This window comes from Colletotrichum karsti (assembly GCF_011947395.1).
Source record: "Colletotrichum karsti strain CkLH20 chromosome Unknown Scaffold41, whole genome shotgun sequence".
NCBI lineage: Eukaryota > Fungi > Ascomycota > Sordariomycetes > Glomerellales > Glomerellaceae > Colletotrichum > Colletotrichum karsti.
The window spans coordinates 46,936-71,019 of record NW_024065941.1 but is presented as its reverse complement, the minus strand read 5'-3'; the positions used below and the strand labels follow the sequence as shown (position 1 = coordinate 71,019).

The following is a 24,084-nucleotide window of genomic DNA, read 5'->3' as shown; positions in this document are numbered from 1 at the left end:
TCAGATTTCCAGACAGCGGGACTTTTGTCATTTGTACGCGCAAACCGTCAAAAAAAGCCAACCAATAAGTAAATCTTCAAGGCTAGTTAGTTAACAGCAAATGGAATCACTTTGAGTTGGTCTCTCTCTCCGCTCATCTCGGTAGGTTTCAGTGAAGCTACCCCGCCATTCCCCGCAGACGGTTTGGATACGTCTCTTCACAGTGACAATGACAGAACTGACGGCAAAAGGTTGCGACGTCAATCGTGATGTTTTCGAATGGTAATGAGGCAAAAAGGACAAAAGAACATACAACACCAGGTATTCGCTGGTCGTCACCGACCCAACTACTAATCCGGCCCTCACTGGCTTGTCTATGGGAGAGCGGACGGGATCCCGAGTTCTCCAGTGGGTATGGTCGTATGTGGTGGTTTAGCTGCTGTAAGTGGTTTATAATGGCCGCAAAGTTTCGCAACTCGCTTCTTTGAAAATCCTTGTTGGTGCTTGATTGTCAGTTCCTAGTATCTACTGAGAGCATAGCATGCTTGATTGACGACGACATGCGCTGTTTATACTTTGACTAAAGCTATCTATGTTGAACACAGCAAGGAATGGCACCAGGTCAAGACGAAGCAGCGGACTGTAAGCCTTCCCATGTTCCAGGAGCCGGGTAAGTGGTGCCTATAAGCTCTTTATCACCGAAAAGAAAGTGGCCGTCTTTCCCCAAGTCTGCGATAACATGTTTCTCAGTTGGTGGAGGGATCAGAGAAGGCGTCTCGGGTGTAGGTTCGACGAGACAAGCACGTCCATCGACCGCCGCCATGTGATCGGCATTGATTCCAGGACTAATCCAGAACGTCATGTTCGGGTCGATCTGGGATTTGATCTCAGAAAGACGCGGGTAGTTTGCGCCCCAGAACGCAGAAGTCCAGTTCTCCTGTTCAGTGCTCGCCTGCAGAGTGACTAGTTAGCATTTTGTTCGGATTTCGCCTGCCAGCAAGACGGCGGACATGCAGCCATGGGGGACCAGACGAACCTCGTTAATGTATGTACCCATATCGGGCGCAAGACGTCTTAGACCGTCTACACTGGTTGTGTTCGTCTTGTAGCCAACCACAAGCGCGACGGCCTTCCGCCAACCCGGGTTGTTGGAGGTGTCGGCTCCGTCCCCGACTCTGCCACCTGGCGAGCAAACCAGAATACCATAGCTCCCTCTCGTTTCACGCAACGCAAAGGCGATGTTGGGACTGCGGAAGTGCTCGGCGGCAAGTAGTCGACTGTCAAAGGTGACGATGCCACGGCTGTAAGGCGCGGCGGGCTCATCTCCGGGATTCGGAAGCGGGCCGTAAGTTGTGTCGAAGAAGTCCTTGTAGTCGACAAAGTCATAAGGCCGCGTCTGGAAAGGCGTCATACCAGGGAATTCCTGAATTTTCGACAGAATCGGACCCCATACGGCGTTTGCATTTGCCACACCCGCACGGTCTGCTGGATGAATAGCGTAGCCACGAACACTGGTAGCTGAAACATAAATATACGCAGTAATTCCCTTCTCTTGGATACCAGGCAACTCGGATAAGAGGTACGCCATAGCCTCGCTGACCGGTGTCCGTCCAGTTTCATAGTCGGTCGACTCTGGTCCTGTGAGTGTTGAATTGATCCACCAGTTGAAACCGGTCAGAGGAACTGTGGGATACACTTTCCAGGTGGCTTCCACAACGACACCAAACGTACCGCCGCCGCCACCACGGATGGCCCAGAAGAGATCCGTATTTGTTTTGGCGTTTGCGATACGAAGCTGCCCGTCGGGTGTTACCACTTTGGCTTCAAGCCACTGATCGACTCCAAGCCCATACTGAGATGTGAGCGGCCCATAACCGCCATTCTGGCCCCAACCTCCGCCGACGGCCACAGTGGCTACAACATATTAGCTATTGACTCTGCTGGCAATAAGAAGACGAGGCACGATGCCGGCATGCCCTGTTGTGTCCTTCAACTTACCTGCAGCCCCACTCACGGTGAATAAGCCAGATGAATCAAGTGCGTAGTTCAGGAAAAGTCCAGCTGCCGCCGGTCCAAACGTAACAGCAGCTTGAACCCCCTCAACGGGAGTGATGACGTTGGGTTCCTCCTCGTGGTTGAGCCTGGCTGTACCAGTCTCAGTCGCAGTAAATGATTCATGGACATGAATGCCTCTCAGATAAGATAGGTCGAGTAGAAGACCAGATCCAGCGTCGTTGCGACCAAGCTGGTCGTGTCCCGTGGTGACCACGGTAATGCGGACGTTCTGTTCCGCGGCAAACCGAACCGCAGCCTGAACATCTTCGATAGAGTGAGCACGGAATCGGTAGTTCGGGAGAGAACCAGTTGTAGAGTTGTCTGTGATCGGAATCACACCTGGCAGTGCTGCCTGCCAAATATCAGAACTTGGCCAGTCCGAATCTGTGGGAAGCTTGCGGCATTTGGCGCAATTGCCTGGAGAAATAGCCCAAGCTGAAAAAGCAACATAACGAAGGAGAGCATATGGCTTCATTGGAACGAGTGTCAATGCCGATGACTAGAAGAGCAGTGTGGTTTTGGTGATTAGTATATGGCTGATCATCAATTTGTTGCGAGGACTCTCTGTTATTTAAACAAAATTAGTGACTCTATTTTGCCCTGCGCGTTGCACTGCTCCCAACCAATGTCAACCATCTGCAGTACTAGTTCTAGTGATTGAGAAGTTGGAATCTGATCTGAATACACGTATACAGAACCGATCCCGGACGCGAAAGCGAGAGCGGTTTCTTTCCTCTTAAAGCCGACGACTTGGTAAATGAAATGGACGAAAGTTGCAGAAAGGAGCTTAAGGGAAGTAATTAAACGATGTTACTCTGGTCCATTGTTCGTCAGTGAGCCACCGCTGGGTGATCATCGCCAAGCTCACTAGCAGGGGTTAACTCCCGGAGTTTCGCGGGGCTCGCTTCTTCGGCCCCCGGGGGACTTTGCGCCTCCGTGGGACCTGGGTTCTTTCGTCAGAATTATTCGACGGCAAGAGTCCGAAGCCTGGGAAGGAGAACTTTCGAAATGTTATCATGCTAAGATTTTCGCTGAGTGCGGCGGATGGATGGGAGTGAAAGAAGAAGCGTCACTGCCTTGCATTGGGCGTCGAAAATCGAGCTTGTTCACTTCCACCAATTGCAACGATTACGATACGCCGCGCAATAGGTATCATGCAGCAACCCCTTTTACCGTCACCCCGCCCTATTCGACATCGCGATACCGATACCCAAACTGTTCACTTCCATGAATATCGAGCTTGTTCACTTCTACAGAAAGAAGGGTTGAATCCATTTGGCAATTGCTTACGTTAAAACACTTTGATTGCAACAAGGGTAAACGCTCCACCACGAATAGCGGTATTAACCCAATACTGTTGTCATTGCCAGCTCTTGGAAGCAGAGAAGAACCCGTGACAGATGCAACGTTCATGTGACTAGAAGTTTCTCATGACCTACGGTATGAGCTTAGGTGCATAAATGTGGCTGGACTGATGCACTCGGCCACGCTGCGCTGCCTCTCGTGTAGACCGCCAAGTGAATTCCGCTGCAGTCAGCACAACTTTCCCAGTTTGCTACCAATCAACAATCACTCAGCAGTACAAACGAGTGATATGCATACTGATAACATTGGAGACCCATTATGGTCTGATATTTTGCTGCGGCTATGGCTGCGGTCTGGGTGGTGTGCCATGGCAGAGGGATTGGGACATATGATAGATAAGGCAAACATTCCCCTCGGTTCAAACTTCATTGACGGCCATCACGTCGACTCGATCTCAGACTCTACAGTGCGAAGACGACCCAGATTCAACACGAACTATCATGGAATACCGTCCTCTCAGTATCGCGAGGGAGGAGATTCGGCTCATCGTTCTTACTCCCAACAAAGATCCTAGACAGCCCATCGAATGCGACATCCTGCAGTTGTCATTGGCAGAAACAGGGCAATATGTAGCGCTCTCCTACTGCTGGGGTGACCCGAAGGACACTGTTCGCATCGTAGTGTCAGAAAGGGAAGTCATGGTAACCAAAACTTTGGCCCACGCCCTTCAAGAGCTGCGACGTCGAAATATTTACCAAGTCTGGGTAGATGCAATCTGCATCAACCAAAAAGACTTCGAAGAGCGAGCCCAGCAAGTCTCACGGATGGGGCCCATCTATCGGTGTGCTTCTGCTACCATGGCCTGGCTTGGATATTCTTCTGTCGACACCCTGTCCACAAAGGCATGCGAACTTCTGGATTCTCTGGCAGCAGTACCGGTGGAGAATCAGACGCATCAGACGCAGAAAACAAAACAGAACACGAATAACCGTCCATTGAAGGAGAAAAAAGGGGAGAGTTCAGCCAATATGCCCATCCCACCATCTGAAACCCCGCTCTCCAAGCGGGAAAATTGGGATGCACTTCAGGACGTATTCAAGAGAAGATACTGGAGCCGTACTTGGATCATACAAGAGGTCGCCGTGGCCGGAAACGTTCATTTCTTCTGGAATGGCGGCTCGATATCGATTCTGAAACTGAGCCGCGCCGTTTCACGCTGTAAAGCTATCGCCAGTCGGGGCCTCTCTGAACCTGGAGCGTTGAGCGCGAAGCGTCTCATATCAATGGCCGAGTTCGAACACATAGACCGCCTCTTGGAGTTTCGTCGATTCCGAAGATCGCCTATCCGCCTCGTCCAAGCGCTTATTCTTTCCCGAAGAGCAGAGTCTAGCGAGCCCAGAGACAAGCTATACGCCTTGATTCATCTCGCCACTGATGGAGCAGACACAATACCGTTTCCAGACTACGAGTCTGAGTTACTAGTATTGAATCAAAAAACTGCTGCTCGAATGCTCAAGTTTGCTTATGTCGACCTTGACGCCATTGTCTTCCCTCTGCATGTTGAAGGGACCTGGGTACCACAATGGCATGATCCATTGACCTGGATAGACAACAGGCTGAACCGGTACTTGGAAGGGAAGAGCAAATTTGTCAAGGAACGTTCATCCGGGTCCTCTGGATCCAGCGAAATTATCCAAAGATGGTCAGCGACTCCTTCCTCTGGAATGTATCACAAAGTCACTCCCGCTGGATTACAAGTACGATTCAAAAGGATAGGCCGCATAAACCAGTGCTCAGCAACGGACCAAGAGGCGAAATTCGGCGAACTGGACACAGTAGACCCCATCAAAAGAGAGAGGCTTTTTGGGTAGCAAAGGAAATGTCTCATAGCGCTCTGCTGGCTTCTCCACGACCTGATTCCGAACAACAACTACGTAAAGCCCAAAAATGTCGATAAGGAGGATATATATCGTCTCTTTGGATCGGATGCCGCACAAAAGAAAATCCAAAAGGACGTGCCTGGTTTCTACAGGTGGGTGTTTTGCCGGAAAAACCTGGATTTCAAAATCAACGGCATACGACTTGCGAAGTGGCTCTGCGTGGAAAACCGCAACAAGAATGATACAGTTAGGAAAGCCAAAAGGTGTCATTCTGCTGTCTCGATGGGAATGAGACTGGTTACGACTGAGGAGGGCGACATTGGATGGGCAACGCGTTCATGTCTCGTTGGGGATGAAATCTTCCTATTACATGGCTGTAGTGTACCCGTGGTGCTGAGGAAGAGGTTCCAAGGTTATCTCCTAGTTGGCGACAGCATAGTGCATGGTTTCATGGATCGCCAAGGTGTTCAAGATGACCCGCCCTTGGCCTGGGACACCTTGACGTTGATCTGATGATGGGTTGGAGAGAAATCTGTGCTTAATTGATACAGAAAGAAGTGAAAAAAGTTATTTTCTTAGCAAATGATCAAGTTCTTAATTGCAATAAAATCTATCGGAGACGATGGGCAACACATGTAATGGCAATTGAGAGACATCATCGCGGTGCACAAGGTGAGTCACAGATTCGAACTCCCAGCTGTGTTCAGATGCTTTGTTTCCCCGGGATCTGGATCTTACCCAGCTTCACGCCCTGGCCGTAATGCTGCACCGTACGTTCTGAACATGAACTCAACAGACTCACCAACGGTTGCTGCCTGAGATCGGACCATAGTGGCTATGTATGCAGTTGGTCCCACAAAACATGATGCGAATGTGCCTTGGCTGATTCCCATGTTATTCCGGCGGTGAGTCACGAAGCTATCTCCGGAGTCATAATTCTGCCATGTCTTTCTTATATATAAAGAGATCAACTCGATTCTACTTTGACCATCTTCTACTCAGTTTCACAGCCTCCTCCTCGCCGAAATAAGAACCAAAGGTTTCAACTACACCCCAAGGGCAGACAATGACAACCACTATGGACGACCTACTGCCCAAGCGTATCTTGAAGACGGCTCGTCATCTTTCGATAACGCCAATCGAGCTCATTGAGCCAGTTCTTGCCGACCTACCCCTTCATCGAGTACTTGACTTGCTATCAACACGATACGGCGTCGGCGGACAGCCCGAATCCGTAACTACTGCAGAATCGGGCTCGGCACTCGAGGCAGCTATCGGTCAGAGTCATGCGTGGAGATTGATCACAACATGCGATCTCCGTCGAATCGCAGCTCTATGGCTTGCTTTCACCCAGATGACGGTGTTTTCCGAGGGCAGCCTGCCAACTCATAGCCCTTACTGCAGGGAATGGCCTTTCAGCACGCATCATTGGTTCTTCGATCATGGGATTCCAGCTTCCCTTCCTCTTGCGCGCAAAAACAAAAAGTGGCTCGAAGAAAAGCTTGAGTTGGCCCTGAAATCCTATTTCACTAAAAGATTTATCAGTCGTCAACCATTTAGCGACAGATCGTCGTGGTTGAAAGCCGCGTGCAGATATCTACCCGCATCCGATGATCTACCAGCTACTTGGCGTCCGTACGACGGCGGAGACGGATGGTGGAACCAACTGACAGCGGACGATTGCATGAAGCTCGTTCCACGACTGACGGAAGCGTATCGAAGTCTCAATGAAGCAAGACAAGCAGAAATCCGACGCCTGGCAGACCTTTACAAGATCTTCCCAACGTATCTGAGACAGCCTTACGGACCTTCCGTGCCCTCTAAGAATCTTCACCACATTCCCAGAAATCTTGTATATCACTCTCACAATCGCAGAGGGGGGCCCTTTTGTTTTCGTTTTGCTCACCCCATTCTGGTACCCTATGATTGGTGTTTCCAACTATTCCATGCAGTTCTTCAACAGTTGCCAACACAGAACATGGAGGAACGCGAACAGCAGAAAACAGACACACAGGAGAGCGACCTTGGAGCCAAATTCCAACAGGATCTGCGAAGGGCAGCAGCCGGCCTTAAAGCCATCTACACCCATGAAAAGCCTCTTCCCTTACGGGTTACTGCGTCTTACAGGCAGATTATCCATGACATGACAGGCCACTGGAGCAATGAATGCACCAGCACACCGGAGGAGCTTGACTGGCTCGAAGCCTTCCTTCGTTGCGTCAAGTGGATGGAGGCCGAGCATCCCAGACTGGCAGCAGACCTGAAGGTATCATCGGCGAGGGCACACGATCAACCGAGAATTGAAGGCCTGGAGGAACCCGAAACCAAACTCGGAGTCAAGCCAGTTGGAAAGGGCGTGCTTCTGGAGGCCTCGGACTTCCAAGACTTCATTGAGAACTCCGCAGCTGAATCTGTCGCGCAGCAGCTTCGAGCCGACCTCAAAGTTTCAAAAGAAGGGAAGACCTCGGAGTTGCCCAGTCTCACTGCTCTCTATATGCCCGAATTCTCTTCGCCACGGGCCAAAGAAATTGCCAAGTCAATCTGGGCGGATGAGTCCCTCCATATCAGCGTGCGCCAGATGCTCTACGAACAGATGCTTGAGACGATCAAGAAGCAGCTCTCAAAGGACGCGAAGATGGATACGGCTGACGGCCAGGGCGAGGTTCAGTCTTACGAGACACAGCGTTCACGCAAGTGCTACATCTGTCACATGGATCTCCAAACCTCGCATAAGACTCTAAAGTCTATGTGCATCCCGTGCGGAGAATTCAACTTGGCCGAAAGAGCTCTATCGCTACCGCCGAACTTGTCCCTCGAAGGCAAGACTGCTCTTGTCACTGGTGCACGGATCAATCTAGGATTCCACACTGCATTGAGACTCCTCCGTTGCGGTGCGTTCGTCATTGCATCTTCGCGGTATCCTGAAGATGCCTTGTCCCGTTACCAAACGGAGTCTGATTACGCCAGCTGGGCGCCACGGTTGAAGATCGTCGGAGCAGACTTTCGCGCTGCAAAAGACGCCTTTGCCTTGGTTGAGGCTACCAAGGCAACCCTGCAACAAGAGAATCGGAAACTAGATATTCTTATCAACAACGCAGCTCAGACTTTGACTGATCCCGTCGAAAAGGAGCAGATGGCAGTCAAACGCGAGCAACGGCTACTCGAGGGCTCGCGGAATGAAGAATCCAGCAAACAGGTCATCACACGCCAGGGATACACGGCCCGTGTTCGTGGTGGAGCTGTTGCTGATGCAATTACTGGCAAGGACGGCAGCCATCTGCTTGGACAATCTACCCATGTGAGCAATTCCCTTGTTGCTCCGATGTCCAACTTGCGATTGTCAGAGCCGTCAAAGCAGTCTTCCTGGGTGCAATCACTCTCCGAAATACCTTATGAAGACGTCATCACGGCTCACAGCGTCAATACCTTCGTTCCATTGATACTGATCCGGGAGCTGATGCCTTCAATGGCACGAGGTGGTCATATTGTGAATGTGTCTTCTAGAGAGGGCATATTCGAGTCGAATCGACGCAGTTCTGCCAAGACTGGCAAGCATGTGCATACCAACATGTCGAAAGCTGGGCTCAACATGATCACAGAGACCGAGGCAGCCACAGCTTGGGAGGAACACAAGGTGGCAATGAACACAGTTGATCCAGGGTATATGAGCGCTGCCCCTGAGTTCGAGCTGGCATTCGACGGTGAACGGCCTATCGGCTGGGAAGACGGAGCCGGTCGGGTTTTGTGGCCCATTGCCAAGAGCGAGAAAGGCGCTCCGATTTGGGGTCGATTCTTGAAGCACTATGGTGCGGCTCGTGTCGACACACGATTCGGACGTGGTTGAACGGGTTTAGAGAAAGCACAGCTTAAGGACGAAGTCAAACAACATGATGGATATCGGATCGTGAAGCTCAATGCTAGGATGGGGGCACTCCGCAAGACCTGAGGCGGGGGATTTCATAAACCGAGTGGATAGCAATAAGTTCAGGCAAAATGAAACATATATTGTGATTAATTTCGTGCTGGAAATACTCTAAGAAACACGCCCTTTCCCATATTGGTTCCGGCGGATCAAGCGTCTAAAAGAGTTGCCTCTCCTGCTTGTGGCTGCTCAAGCTGGTATCACGGCTTAAAATATCCCGTCCAGAGCGTTCGCAGCAGACCATCAGGGTCGTATATGTTTGCGATGGCCCGAAGTCTCTCTTGGTTCTTTGCGCCATAGCTCGCAATCACATTCTGCAGTCTTCCAGAATAGTTTATGTACTCAAAACCATTCCCAAATCCTCTCTCTCTGGCCATAGCATCCAAGTCTTTGATAAACTGGTTCGTCCGGGCGTCAATCATGTCGTCAAGAGATGCGTCAATCCAGGCCATTGGTATGGAAACAACGTAAGATGGGAACTCTGCAGGTTCAAGTCCCAGGGGGTTGCCGCCGTTCCTCTGCATGGCGCCGAGTGAAGGGTTGGTCAGTGGCTGGAAGACCATGGTGACATCGAGAAAAGCCCCACGAGCTCTAGCATCTGCTCTGATATAGTTGGCGAAGATGGTGAAGGCTTCAGCAACATCCTTCATGAAATCGTTGCTGTTCAGACCGTCGCTGATAGAAGTAGCGTACCATGATTGTCTCTCGCCGAATACAGTTGATGAAGTGGTTCGAATTATGCCCGAGATGTCCGCGACGAGTGTGGTATTGGAGAGAGGCTCTGGAAGCTGGTCAAAGCCAACCATAGTATCAAACTCGCCACCAGGAGCGTGCGGGGAGGAGAGGTCCATATGGAAGCCGTATACCGTTGGGATTGGTGCTTCAGTGGTGTTGTCGGCATACGTTAAGCCAAATATCAGATGCGAGTCCGGATCCTGTCCCGAGTGCACCTTTTCCCTTGTGATTCTGGTAAAGGTGGTGAGCACTTCGATGGTGTCGCTGGCCGGCCACACGCTCAGCCGGCTCCAGACATCGCCTTGCTCATAAGCCTCGAGGTCAAAACGGGTAACGATGCCAAAGCTGGACCCGCCACCGCCTCTAAGAGCCCAATAGAGGTCCTGGTTCTCGACCGGGTTGGCGTTCACTATATCACCAGATACGAGAGCAACCTGGAAGTTTCGGACGTTGTCGCAGCCCAGGCCTCTCCTGCCGGTGAGAAAAGAGAGGCCACCTCCCAACAGAAACCCTGAGACGCCGACCATAGGGCTGCGGCCGCCAACCACCGCGATTCCCAAAGGCGAAACAACGTCGGTTACATTGATCCAGCGGTTACCAGGGCCAACAGAGACCGTGGATCGGTCAAGAGAGACTTGTATATCGTTCATTGAGTCCATAGCAATGACGACCCCTCCCTGGATGTTGGATCCCCTAGGGAACGCGGTGTGTCCTCCGCTCCTGACAGTAAAGGGGTTGTCGTGCTTGGTCACAAGCCCTAGAATCTTCGAAACATCCTCAGCAGATTCGGGCAGAGCTATACAGGAGGGCTTCATGCTCTGTCTGCCTGACCAGTAGACATTTGATGTGTTGTATGCAGTCGTGTCTGGGTAGGCCACCTTGCCTGGCAAGGCCGTGTTGAGCATCTCGCACTGCAGGTCCAGTTAGTACTAACATGTAACACAACTGCAAATCAGACACCCACAATAGACGGTGATATGGGAGACGCAGACGGAAGTGCGATACATGGCGAGCCATATATCAAGCCTGTGAGAAGAATTGCAGCGGGAAACTGCATTATCGCGTTTGTGACGAACTTGTTTTAATGGTGGAGAGGTAAAACGATGAAATTCTCGATGTGAGTGAGGACAGAAACATCCCAAGTGCGGACACACAACTCAGTTTATAGTTCAAAAGACGGCATCCCCGTAACGACAGAAACATAGACAACGAGAAGCACAGCCATGGAATCAGTTCTCCTCATCGACTAATCCGCGCTTCTGGGTAAAGAGCCAAGGCACCAAAGTCGCCTTGGGATGAACTAGCAATGCCTCCTTCACGAAAGCATCCCGGACTAGTGTCAATCTGACATCACAGTTTGGTATCGGCCACACGATCTTGCGGTACACTCCTCGGATGGTAGTTGCAGCCCGAGCCGGGTGCGATCAACGCAAATTTGAGAGAGCTTGGGAAGCCAGGCCTCATGTTTCGTCCGGTCGCTACTAAGAGAGCACAGCGCGCAGCATGCTAAGCCAGAACTTTAAGATCAAATTAAATGACGAGGGAAGAAAGGACCAATGAGGGAACTCCGTCCTACTCGAAGGCCTCTATTCTCATTTTCCTTCGTTCTCGTTTTCGTTCATTTAACGAAGTTCACCGCCACACTCTCAAGCCAACGGGCCCGTGAGAGACCACAAGTATTAGAATTGTGACCAGTGTAAGAAAACAAACGCGAATTGTAACGAAATTTTGCTGCTTGAGGTAGCAGGGGAGCCTAGAGATGATCTTTGGGTGTTGGGCAGTAATAATCTCATATCGTGAAATGACTAACCATTACGAATGCGAGAACGGTATTAAGGAGAAGCAAGTGGGGAGTCCCAAGAACAATACCGTAACGGATAATTCAATAGGTCTGAGCGGAAGAAGTCCAGTGAAGGCGATGCACGCTCCGATGGCGAGCGTGCATCAACCGAAAGAAAGTGTTGATGAGGATGGAGTACTATGGGAGGATAATTGCTCTCGCATGTTCAATATGAGTCTTACACCGATCGAACTATCACTATCAAACTCTATGTCTCTCTAATTGATTCCGTACGAAGAGTCTCTTTGCATATGAATTTGACGAACCAACAGCGGGCTACATGTAGTTTCCGGACAGCTGGTCGTTGATATGCAAGTATTCGAGACCTTCGTTCAATCAATTTGGAATTCAACAACTATTTTGAGAGCTTGGAACTAATGGCTCAACAATTATAGGAATTATGAGAGCACAAGTGCAGTGACTCATGTTCGTCATCTCGGTTTATGCAGGTAAGATCTCAGCCTGCCTTCGATGTCAACGTTGGCATCGAACATCCCTTCCGTTTGGATCAAGGTCGCGACATGTCATCTGAAGTATAACTGGTCAGTTATCTGCCGAGATGCAAGATACCATATCCAGCGAGAATATTGCCAATATTACACGCATCCATGCGTCTTCGGGCATAACATGAAGCCTCATGTGTGACCAGTCAAGACTTTCATTGACCCGCAAGTACATTACATATATGGCGAGTGAGCTCATCTAGTACCATAAGCTCTTAATATCACCTGAGTTGAATCAGCCAGACTTCTTTGTTTTTTTTTCCGGTAACAATACCCATGATCTCAAAGCGCTACGATGGTTTTCAGCAAGATCGTCAATTACACCAAGCGATTGGCATCAAGCCCTAAGAAACTCAAGTCTCGTTATGAAGCACTGGATGAACTTATCGTCGGAGACACATGTGAAGTGTGTCACTGGAACGGACGAGGCATGTACGACTTGCCAGCCGGTCTTCTCTTACGCGAAAATAGGCTGCTGCTCGCGAAAACGCCAGGAGAAAGGACTCAGCAACTCTTCCGATCAGCAATCAGCAAAGGATGTCTATGCTGTGCAATACTTTGGCAACTCATCGACAAATGCCTGATCAGCGAGGTCCACGATGCCGAGATTACAATACACCTGCTCTCAAAGGGCTACTTCACCGTAGATTGCCAATACAAGTACGGTGATGGAAGCGCACGGGAATGGATGTTTGCGGTTCCGGAACATTGGGAAACCGCGATTCGCCTTGTCGACGAATGGAAAAGAGACGAAGCCGCCACGATACCTTCTATCCCGCAGCTGGATTTGAAGCAGCAAACCACAATAAGGCGCGACACATCTTCCGATGCCGGTCTTGCTTGGGCCAGAAGCAAACTCAGCGATTGCGCTAAGAACCATCCTCGATGCCGCAACACGGGTGAATTCCTACCCTCACGACTGATCGACGTCAGCCCACAAAGCTCCAGCGGAGACGTGGTTCTCAGAGAAAGAAAGGACATACCACCGGATGCCAAATATGTAGCCCTCAGCCACTGTTGGGGGCCAAACGGCGAGACCGAGATCAAATGTCGAACGCTAAGTGACAACTTCGAGTCACGGACTCAGTCTATCCCGTGGTCTTTGCTGTCGCGCACATTTCAAGACGCCATTCATTTCACCCGCAGACTGGGACTGCGGTACATATGGATTGATTGTGTGTGCATCATACAAAAGGACAAGGCAGACTGGAAGATAGAAGCACCACTCATGTTCGAGGTTTACCACAACGCCTGGGTTACGCTTGCTGCACACCATGCTCGGACCAGTCTCGAAGGAATGTACTCCAAATCATTTCCCGAACGTGAGACCAGGATACATTTACCGCCAGAAGTGACCACTAAGTTGGCACAGAAGAGAGGCAGCTGCATAAAAGGCGGCAGTGCACTCGAGTTGATCGGCCTGGAAGTAGACGCCGTGTGCCCTCACATCTATAAGGCAACACTTGACAGCTCTAAACGGCGCCAGGTAGGATTGAACAGGCGGATTCGACGACGGCCAGCATCCCGTCCACAAGGACCGATATTCCCACGGACCTCTGTTCACGCGTGCATGGACTTTTCAGGAGCGCGAGATCGCACCGCGTCTGCTGGTGTTTACTGCGAATGATCTGGTGTGGCAATGCAAGACGACAGCAATCTGCCAGTGCAAGAACAAAAGTACCCCCATCAAGAGAAGCCTTTTTGAAGGGCATTCGCAGTCGCAAAGCTCCAAAGGGCTCACCACCCGAGACTTGGACGACTTGTGGTGGAATTTGGTCGAGCAGTACTCATCACTGGGCGTTACGAATGCTGACGACAAGTTGCCCGCCATAGCCGCGATAGCAAAGCAGATGTACAAAAAGCATCGATCTACTGATACATATCTGGCAGGTCTCTGGTCAAGCTCGTTCATTCGAGATCTTCTCTGGGTCTCTAGACTCCTTGATTTTGAGCCTCGATCTGGACGACCAAAGAACATGAACCCGAAGCCCGACCAGCCAGAGTGGTGGCCGGCGCCTTCGTGGTCATGGGCCTCGATACAGGATCCAGTCGAATTCTTGGGTCGAGATGCGCTAGATCCCACACGCCGGCTCGGTCGGAAGATCTCAAGCGTAGAACAAGTCGTCGAGATAATGCAGAAATCGTGCAAAAGCGCGCCTGACAGCAACGACTTCATGAAACCGGAAAAGTCCAAATGCACCCTCGTCATGCGTGGCACAACGGCTTATGCGCAGTTACGAAAGCATCTGAGAAACGGTACTCAGGTTGTCTTCTCTGTTGAGCTGACAAATGCCCGTGAAAAGACAATCATCTACAACGAACGTGCGATAGATGTCGACGTGAGGTCAGTCTTCATGGACTATGACCCTTGGTTGCAGTATCTTCCACCCTGGGACGATGAGGAAGATGTCGGCATCGACGGCCAAGATGATGATCATGATGGCTACGACTATGGCAACAGCTATGGCGATAATAATGGCTACGATTTCGAAGAAAGAGATTCCTCGGGCGATCTAGGTATCTTGGTTCACGAGGATGCCCGAATGGAAGTCACTTTACTTGAAATTGCTCATCTCAAAAACAAGCGGAACGTTTCTGAGTACGCAGTGGTTTTCATGATATTGAAGAGAGAGGGACAAGTCCGTGGTGATGCTGGTCACGAATATGAGCGTCTTGGTCTCATATTTGCGTGGTTCGACATGGAAGAGAAATTCATCACAGGTTTCAATAATGCCACGATGAATCAGCCGATGCAAATTTGTAGCATTGTGTAGCCATTCAGATGGTGGTCTCGATAGCTACCTCGTCAATGGCGGTCAAGCAATACCACCATCGCAAGGGACTTTTTCCATGTCTTGTTATGATCTTTCAGCAGGTGGAATTTCCACATCAACGTTCCTTCGTTCGGCAATTTAATAATTCATCAACGCAATCGCTGAGCCTAGTAAACTGTGTTTTCACATACACATTCGAAAGCCAACCGGACGAATCGAGTAAACCCCGCCTAATCAGCGATAGGCTGTTGACCTACCTAGTGAAAGACATAATAAAGAGCATCTTTCTCGCCGATATTACAATGCTATCGTGTTAGTGGACACAACTAATCATACGAACTGTTCGGCAGCAAATGCTTGGCAAAAGCTTGATTCGTGTTCCAGGCATTCCCTGTCATTGAGACAACCTCACCTTCCCTTTCGGGCAGGAGGCATCGCAACCCTAGTTGTTATCGCGAAAACGGGTGGAGCCGAAATCTCGGAGCCGGGTAGTCGGCAAGCATCAAGTGAAGTTGGGCTTGTTCAGGGAATGGCAGCAGTTGTTGCGTGATCGGAAACAGGATATAAATGATGGCGGTCGTCCTTCGAGCGATGAGATCTTTCATTGAACCAGACAAAGTTCTCACTTTCTTCAATCGCATACGACTTCAAACCTCAATCCCACACTCATTCGAGCACAATGAAGTCTGCTGCTTCCATCGCCTCGGTTGTCGGCCTGCTTGGCTCCACCGCCTTAGCCTCTATCGAGCCTCTTCAGTTCGATATCACAGAGGTCGACTTGTCGTCTCTGCAAAAGCGCAGCGATGGGGACGCGAGCGAGTCCCTGACGGTGTCTTCGCATGTTCTCGAGCTGAGGAAAGTTGACGGTGTTTCACCCGCCGAGACCTGGATCCGGTCCATCAGGAAGGGACCCGGCGCGGACGGACTCTACAATACGGGGCATGTCACAAACATGACTTTCTTGAATGGCTTTGAGTACATCGCCAGCATTGGCTTCGGCGACGAAACTCTTGATGTCATTGTCGACTCAGGTTCCAGCGATACATGGGCAGTCCAGAAAGGTTTCATTTGCCAGGACGTGGACGGTGCAAGACTGAACGATGTAAGTAAACGGAAAGCCTGATTAAGCATGCCACGGTCGGGCTAGAAGAGTGAGAAATTCCGAAGCTAACTGTAACAGTCATCCTTATGCCTCTTTGGGCCTACTTACAACGGCTCTTTTGATGGCGAACCCATCTCTGGTTCGCACTTCAACATCACCTACGGCGACGGCGAGTTTGCCACAGGTCTCATGGGCTTCCAGAACATCACCTTGGCCGGTTTTGAGGTCCCACATCAGCAGGTTGCCCTGGTCAACAAGACGTACTGGAACGGCGACAGTGTTGCCAGCGGCTTGATCGGTCTGGCCTTCGATCTGCTGACTAGCGAGTACTCCGACACCACTGGCGCGTCCGAATATTACTCACCCATCTTCACCACGATGTCCAAGAATGGCATCGTCAAGCCCGACTTGTTCAGTATGGCCATGGACGGCAAGTCCAGGACGGGTCAGCTGGCTTTCGGCGGGTTGCCTCCCGTCGAAGTGGCTGGCAAGTTTGTCAGCACACCCATCAAAATGGTGAGTTATATGTGTTGTGCAGAATGCTTGAGCAGAAGCTGACCCAACACAGGTGGCTCTTTCCTCTCGTAGACCAGAAGCCAAGACCGAGTACTCTTTTTACACCATTCTTCCTGATGGCTATGTCATTAAGAACACCACCTTGGCTCCTACTAGCAACGAGACTCTGGCCTCAAGCAAGTGGAACACGGCTGTCGCCAAGCCGGCTGGGTTCCTCAACAGCACGACTCCGACCATCGTCGACAGCGGCACCACGTTGATGTACGTGCCATCTGGTAAGTTGAGCCCAATCCTCGAAATCTGCTGTGTTGAAGTTTCAATTCTAACCGGGGGCGTTCCCTCGCATCCAGACATTGCTGAGGCGTATGCGAACTCCATCCCCGGTGCCTTTTTGGAGATCTTCTCAGGTGCATACTACGCTCCCTGCAACGCCACGTTGCCAGACTTTGGCATTGTGATCAACGGACACACCTTCTACGCCAACAAGGACGACCTGCTCTTCACCAGTGATCCTACTGATAATGGCGACGGCACTACTGTCTGTCTCTTGGGTGTTACTGACGGCGGTGAAGGCCCGTACATCTTGGGTGACACCATGATGAACAGCCTAGTGACTGTATTCGATGTCGGTGCCGGGATGATGCGCTTCGCACACCGTAAGTGAGCGAGGCGTGTCGATGAGATTGGGTTCAAGAGAACGTTACGATCTTTTATGTCAGTATGAGTGATAATATTCAATAATTGTTGTGATTCAAGACTGGGCAGTTTCTGGATTACGTAGTTCAGGATGTTGTTGCTAAAAAGCATGATTGGTCGTTCTTGACGTAGTAGCACGATGAAGACTTACGCCCAACCTTTGCATGCCAGAATTCCAACCTCTATCCTCCAAGCTCTTCTATTGAATACCTTCTGCGGATTAATTGGACCATACCACTCTGCTATTCGGGCCTCCCTGCGGCATCAAATCTAGAATGTGCTTGGGAGCGGGGTGCGTATGAGGGGAAGACAGGGGGCAAGGGCAGCATTTGAACTCTTGTTTTCCGAACGGGTTGTCTTCGGGGTTAGCGCTTCTCTCGCCTTTTCCTGTTCTAGAGTTGGGCCTTCTTGGCCTTACAATCTCTCGTCCCCCGCAACTTGCTATGCCGAAGTCTCGATCAACATCCTGCAGCTCTTCGCCGGTAGATGTCACGACGGCCGAAGGGCACCGGACAATTGACCCATGACGTTACATCGGCGATCAACTCGATGACTTTGCAATTCCATACCATCTTCAACTGAAGAAGTGGCTTCATGTATATATAGATAGTTCATACGTCTTTATCTCACTGGGGTCACTTAATGCACTAAAGGTGGAGCAGCATCACTTGCTCAAGCCGAGCCACCTGAGCTCCCTCATCCCGAAATGTTTGTTTCCTACCCAACTTGGCATGCCGTTGCCATTCTTTCCCTTCTCGCGAAACTCTCTTCAGCTGAATGTTGGAGAGCCACAGCCTGCGATGGACCATCTTCGGCAGCTTTTAGCGGACCTTGGGACGACTACAACTACGCCCCTGACTCTCGCAATGTAACTCCCAAATACGTGTTGTCTTTGCCGAATGGAGATCAACTCTCGGAGTTTTCCTCCCCAGTTGAGCTCTCCTCTCAGAGCGAAGGCTTGGTATTTGACTTCGGCGTGGAAGTTGGCGGTATAATTACGGTCGACTACGAGTTGTCCGGCTCCAGCAATGCTACTCTGGGGCTCGCATTCACCGAAGCAAAGACTTACATTGGCCGGAAGTCGGACAACTCCAACGGAGGAACAGGCGCAGACGGCGCTCTCAACTTCAACATCTCCAGAGGGTCTGGGAGCTACGTAATGCCAGATGGCAAACTGCGCGGCGGTTTTCGCTACCTCACTCTGTTCCTCACGTCTTCTGCTTCGAATGTCTCCTTGGAAATACGCAACATCAGCCTTGAGATCAGTTTTCAGCCTACTTGGTCTGACCTGAGGGCCTACCAAGGCTACTTCTACTCGAGCGACGAGCTCCTCAACAGAATCTGGTACAGCGGCGCATACACGCTTCAAACCAACTCCGTTCCTGGGAAAACCGGCCGTGTTGGCACGAGTACTCTAAAAGGCGGATGGCAAAATGACGCGTATATCGGCCCCGGAAATACTGTTCTACTGGATGGGGCGAAGAGAGATCGTTGGGTATGGATTGGAGACATGGGCACGGCAGTGCCGAGTGCGTTCGTGAGTACCGGTGATATGGAGAGTACGAAGAATGCATTGCTAGCGATTTACGACAACCAAGTAAGTGTTCTCGGGGTCGCAAGACTTCCTTCAATTAATATTTTATAGGCGTCGGATGGTACTTTGCCGAAAGCTGGTCCGCCTTATCCTTCCAAGGACAGCGACAGTAAGCCCCAATTATTGGGCGACATCCATGAGATTTGTGCCATTTCTGACAAGGTGCCCAGCTTATCACTTGTGGACTCTGATCGGCACGTACAACTATTACTTGTACACAGGCGACGAAGACTTCCTGGCGTCCATTTGGGCCAAATACCTCAAGGCTGTTGCGAACAGCAGAAGCAAGGTCGGCGCAAATGGTGTGATGAATGTCACCGGTGACAAAGATTGGGGACGATGGACGTACTCGAACGAGCGTAGCTCAGCGAGCATGCTGTAAGTGCGCGGCGCTCCATGCAACTCGGTGTCACCTTGCTCACTGTTCCAGGCTGTACCGCGCGTTGAAAACGGGCGCTGACATTGCTTCATGGGCTCCCGAGCTCGCGAACGCGTCCAGCTACCAAAAAGAGTGGCTTGACGCTGCGGCCAAGCTTCAGACAGCTATAACGACTAAGCTGTGGGACGAAAGCAAAGGTGCTTTCAAGGAAAGTCCAAACGATACGTCCTTGTACCCTCAGGACGCCAATAGTATGGCGGTTGCGTTCGGCGTGGTATCCGCGGACAGCACGGAGGCGCAGCAGATTTCAGATTACCTAGAGTCGAACTGGACGCCCATAGGCCCTCACTGCCCGGAACTCAAGAACAACATCTCGCCTTTCATCAGCAGCATTGAGCTGTACACTCACTTCCGCGCCGGGCGGGCTGACCGTGCTCTCAAGCTCATCAGGGATGCGTGGGGTTGGTACCTGAACCATCCCAATGGGACTGAATCTACCGTCCCCGAAGGCTACCTGTTGGATGGCACTTGGGGCTATCGTGGAGATCGAGGGTATAGGAACGACCCTTCTTACGTATCGCACGCGCATGGATGGAGCAGCGGGCCAACATCGGGCATGACGGAGTATCTCGTGGGATTGAGAGTCATTAAGCCTGGAGGAAGCGAATGGCAGTTCAAGCCGGTCCTCGGCGAGCTTTCCGAAGCTGAAGCTGGGTTTACGACGAGTTTGGGCAAGTTTTCTGCCAAGTTTACAGTGGGTGAAAACGGAACGGCCGCTGTGGAATGGGACACGCCAGCGAATACGAAGGGAAACTTGGTGCTGCCAGGACAAGAGTTGAGGCGAGTCAAAGGTGGGAAGGGGTCGGCCACCATTACCTTGTGAGCTCGCGATCAATTAGTTTGACTTTCTCGATCATCAGGATCTCATTCCCAGTGATTGCGAAATGCCCTCCCAATTGGATGGCATCCATCGGTTCAGTCAGTTGAAGAAGTGACCTCTGGGCCGAGTCATCTCAAGTGTCAAAGTGCGGGGGAGACCCCGCCCACAGCAGCAAACAACCATGGACAGAGCCGATGGCCCAGAAAACAGTGCTGTTCGCTAGAACTCCGCCCTGATCAGCCTGTCTTGGGCATCGTCGTTGAGCCGAGTCAACTAACTGAGCAACCCGTGTAAGCAGCCGAGTTGCAGACGATATTGACTTCGATTCATTGAGGGGTAGCGTATATATTCTGATGCTCTCGGGAATATGTTTTCAATCTGAGTATCAATTCATTCTGTCCAGAAATCTACCGACTGGCGTCACTACCATTGTTCAAACATGGCCACCGAAGACCTGCTCCTGATTCTCATGCCCTGGACGCCGGACCCGGCCTGGGTCGCCAGTCTCGGCATGCCTGTTGAGTCCCGTAAGATCGGGATGTATCAAACAGAGCTACCGAAAGATATCAGCCCAGAGACGTGGGCGAAAGTCACGATCTTATTCACTTGGAAATCCTTTCCCACCAAAGAGATGGTGCCGAACCTGAAATACGTGCAACTCCTCAGCGCCGGCTGCAACCAAGTCTTTGGACTGCCGCTGTTTGAGGATACAAAAATCGACTTTTGCACGTCAAACGGCACGCACCCGTAAGTCCGCATCTTTCCTGAAGTGCTCAACTCTGACAAGACGTAGTCCTCAAATCGCCGAATGGGTTTTCTCGACCTTTCTTGCTTTCCAGCATCACAGTGAGTTCACTAGCGGCAGCATCTCGCTCAGTTACTGATGACTTCAAGTCCCTGAATACCTGGACAACCAGAGAGAGTCCAAATGGATTGATCCCCCTTCCGATGAAGACACGGAAGACGCAGTTGGCCTGCGTGTGTAAGTTAAGTCACCCATTGAAGCCGAGAGTCCAGCTAACTCGGTACAGAGGCATCCTGGGTTACGGCTGCGTCGGCCGCCAAGTCGCTCGCGTAGCAAAAGCCTTCGGCATGAGCGTCCACGCTTACACTCTTCATCCTCGCTCAACGCCAGAGTCCCGCAAAGATGACTCCTTCACGGAACCAGGCCTCGGCGATCCCAACGGCGAGTTTCCGTCGAAGTGGTTCCACGGCAAGGAGCAATTGAACGATTTCCTCGCTTCCGACCTTGATCTGCTGGTCATCACCCTCCCTCTGACGGACCAGACCAAGGGCATGATTTCTCGAGAGCAGTTCCAGTTGTTGAGCAAGAAGAAAACCTACGTTTCGAACGCAGGAAGAGGGGCCGTTATCAACACCGATGACCTGGTCGTCGCTCTTGACGAAGGGCTCATCAGGGGCGCGGCACTGGATGTCACGGATCCGGAGCCTCTTCCCGCTGAACACAAGTTGTGGAAGTACAAGAACGTCATAATCACTCCTCATTGCGCCGGAAACTCGACGCACTACTACGAAAGAGTGCGCAAGATTCTGGTGTACAACCTCGAGAGACGGGCGCGCGGGGAGAAGCTTGTCAACATAGTCAGCAGGTCGGAGAGATACTGAGGCCGTACACGTTTAGACAGCAACACAAATAGACTCTTGAGACTGAAAAATAACCTCTTTTCCAGCTGTATGGGAATATTATGAGATATCACTCATGAATGGTACCCGGTCTAATATGGTTTTGTTGTGAGATCCTTTGAAGGCGGCTTCATCCATGTGCTGCACAATTTTCAGTGAAGTGATCTCGGCGGCGCCGATAAGTGTATTGCCTACATGTCTTCAATATGCTTGAGTTCCTAGACTCAATATTTCGCGCTTCAGAGCTTGACAAGGTATCATTCACATCGCAGGAACAAGGACTCAACTTGATCGCCCAGTACAAGTGTCATCCGAAGCTCATTGTGGTACTTGACTTCAGCATGCCACAAATTTGTACCAGACTCTTCATACTAGCAATGCGATGAGTTTTCAAAGATTTCTATCTATCTCATAAGAATTCTAGGCTTGTAGAATGTAGAGCCGTAATGTTGCCATGTGTATTTCCATGCCACAACTGAAATCCCATCACCCAACCCTCACAGCTTGGCCAGTACACCGTTCGTCTGCAGAAGTGATAAGTGACCCTTGTTGATATCCTTGACCGTTTTGCATCTGCGACGGTCGTCAACTCTCCCATTCAGCGCAATAAGAATACCGAGCGTCTTACCCAGCTAGGCTCATGGCCAACTTGAACTCTTCATGAAGGAGGTTGACAGCGAGCTGCACACCCTCGGAGCCGTTGTACTTCCCAAGACCCAATCAGCTTACGACTCACAATCACGACTACGACTTGGATGAGAAAACCTACCGCAAGACCCCAGATCGGAACCCGCCCGGCGAAACAGAAATCCGCGCCAAGGGCAATGGCCTTGAAGATGTCGGTTCCTCTCCGGATTCCGCCGTCAATGGCAATCTTGATCTTCCCTTTCGCCACAGGGGCGCACTCCCTCAATGCGTCGAGGGTTGCGGGGACGCCGTCAAGCTGGCGGCCGCCGTGGTTGGAGATGAGCACGCCGTCGACGCCGTGCTCTATGGCCAGAGCAACATCGTCGGCAGTGTATACTATGAGAGTGAGGTGTCAGATCGACGGGTTTTAGGTGTATCAGTCAAGAGACTCTCACCTCCTTTGAGCCAAACATCCAGCTTCGTGTTCTCTCTAATCCATCCGAGAGCCTGTTCCCAATTCATACCGTCCTCTTCATGTGTTGTCAGAGTAGCTGGTTCTGATACGTGACGGTCGCATATTCTTACCATATGTCAAGTCAAGCCCCTGATCGACCAGGTTGCTCATGTCCATACCCGGCGCTATGTTGGGATATCCCAAGCCTTCCGGCAACCCAAAGGCGTTCCGGTATTCGTTCAAACGGCGCCCCAGCATAGGTGCATCGACGGTCATCATGACAGCTTTGTAACCCGCACCTGCACATCCGTCCATCCACAATCAGCAAGCTCCAAGATTGGAGGGGGCGCAATCACTTACGCTCTGCCCGTTGGAGAATCTGCCTCGTGATGTCCCGGTTCTTCAGGATGCTGAACTGCATGACATACGGATTACCCTGACTCTGCGCAATGACATCCTCTAGAGAGCACGTCGCATACGCTGAGAGAGCCATGGGGATGCCAACAGCCGCGGCGGCTCGAGATGTCGCCACCTCGCCCTCCGGATGCGCCAGCTTATGCGTCGCCGCAGGCGAGAAGCCGAAGGGGAGGGCCACCTTTGTGCCGAAGATAGTGGTCGACGTGTCGATGTTGGACACGTCCCTGAGCACGCGAGGGCGGATCTTGTAGCGATCGTAGGCTTTCTCATTGTCTTGCACGCTGGTATCTCTCAATTTAGCTGTTTGAAAAGAGGTTGAACGGGGCCGTCACGAACGTGATCATGTCCATGGCTCCCTCGTTGAAGAACTCTGGCTCGGATATCAGCATCGCTCTCGATATGGTGCTGGTTTTGTCTCACCTTTGTAGGCTCGAGGCAGCTTTTTCGAAGCTTGCTCCTTCAGGTCATTGATGCTGAAGACCTTGTCGTCGAGAGTCTTTCCTCGGTTGGCCATGTTGAGAGATGGAATTCGAAGTCAAAGGGGAAATAGTGAGGCCAATCGAACAAAATACCAAGATTCGTGCTGCAAAGTTGAGTGACGTCGAACATCATGAAGCTCGTGAACCAGCTTCATGGCATTCATCGCAATCTCTCATATAGCATTGAAGTACCAAGTCACTTCCCCTGCTGCGAAGTTGATCAAGCAAGCGAAGTCGGAAGAATGGGTTGCGTAACCGTGAGCCGAGTCATATCTGACTCGGCCCGCATGTAAATCGCGGGGC

At 51.2% G+C, this 24,084-nt stretch overlaps 7 protein-coding genes across 7 annotated transcripts; 4 read left to right on the top strand and 3 right to left on the bottom strand.

The window, feature by feature from the left end:
• Positions 1–601: 601 nt before the first annotated feature.
• CkaCkLH20_10511 (uncharacterized protein) lies at positions 602–2,509 on the bottom strand (the record flags this gene model as incomplete). Its single annotated transcript, XM_038893225.1, has 3 exons — positions 602–931; positions 1,016–1,893; positions 1,978–2,509. 3 exons carry the CDS (start codon positions 2,507–2,509, stop codon positions 602–604), a joined length of 1,740 nt encoding a protein of 579 aa, XP_038741340.1.
• Positions 2,510–7,197: 4,688 nt separating this feature from the next.
• CkaCkLH20_10510 (uncharacterized protein) lies at positions 7,198–9,063 on the top strand (the record flags this gene model as incomplete). The annotated part of the gene is made up of 1 exon (XM_038893224.1): positions 7,198–9,063. The coding sequence occupies one exon, from the start codon at positions 7,198–7,200 to the stop codon at positions 9,061–9,063; it is 1,866 nt and encodes a 621-aa protein (XP_038741339.1).
• Positions 9,064–9,341: 278 nt separating this feature from the next.
• CkaCkLH20_10509 (uncharacterized protein) lies at positions 9,342–10,933 on the bottom strand (the record flags this gene model as incomplete). The annotated part of the gene is made up of 2 exons (XM_038893223.1): positions 9,342–10,787; positions 10,841–10,933. 2 exons carry the CDS (start codon positions 10,931–10,933, stop codon positions 9,342–9,344), a joined length of 1,539 nt encoding a protein of 512 aa, XP_038741338.1.
• A 3,418-nt stretch (positions 10,934–14,351) lies between these two features.
• Positions 14,352–14,993, top strand: CkaCkLH20_10508 (uncharacterized protein; the record flags this gene model as incomplete). The annotated part of the gene is made up of 1 exon (XM_038893222.1): positions 14,352–14,993. The coding sequence occupies one exon, from the start codon at positions 14,352–14,354 to the stop codon at positions 14,991–14,993; it is 642 nt and encodes a 213-aa protein (XP_038741337.1).
• Positions 14,994–15,672: 679 nt separating this feature from the next.
• CkaCkLH20_10507 (alpha-l-rhamnosidase) lies at positions 15,673–20,163 on the top strand (the record flags this gene model as incomplete). The annotated part of the gene is made up of 8 exons (XM_038893221.1): positions 15,673–16,095; positions 16,174–16,611; positions 16,664–16,886; positions 16,962–17,267; positions 18,102–18,904; positions 18,953–19,010; positions 19,072–19,279; positions 19,332–20,163. 8 exons carry the CDS (start codon positions 15,673–15,675, stop codon positions 20,161–20,163), a joined length of 3,291 nt encoding a protein of 1,096 aa, XP_038741336.1.
• Positions 20,164–20,599: 436 nt separating this feature from the next.
• On the top strand, positions 20,600–21,786 carry CkaCkLH20_10506 (d-isomer specific 2-hydroxyacid dehydrogenase; the record flags this gene model as incomplete). The annotated part of the gene is made up of 4 exons (XM_038893220.1): positions 20,600–20,907; positions 20,954–21,006; positions 21,055–21,142; positions 21,192–21,786. 4 exons carry the CDS (start codon positions 20,600–20,602, stop codon positions 21,784–21,786), a joined length of 1,044 nt encoding a protein of 347 aa, XP_038741335.1.
• Positions 21,787–22,301: 515 nt separating this feature from the next.
• On the bottom strand, positions 22,302–23,816 carry CkaCkLH20_10505 (uncharacterized protein; the record flags this gene model as incomplete). Its single annotated transcript, XM_038893219.1, has 8 exons — positions 22,302–22,377; positions 22,433–22,509; positions 22,574–22,827; positions 22,887–22,961; positions 23,017–23,184; positions 23,246–23,583; positions 23,639–23,672; positions 23,723–23,816. 8 exons carry the CDS (start codon positions 23,814–23,816, stop codon positions 22,302–22,304), a joined length of 1,116 nt encoding a protein of 371 aa, XP_038741334.1.
• Between the last annotated feature and the right edge of the window lie 268 nt (positions 23,817–24,084).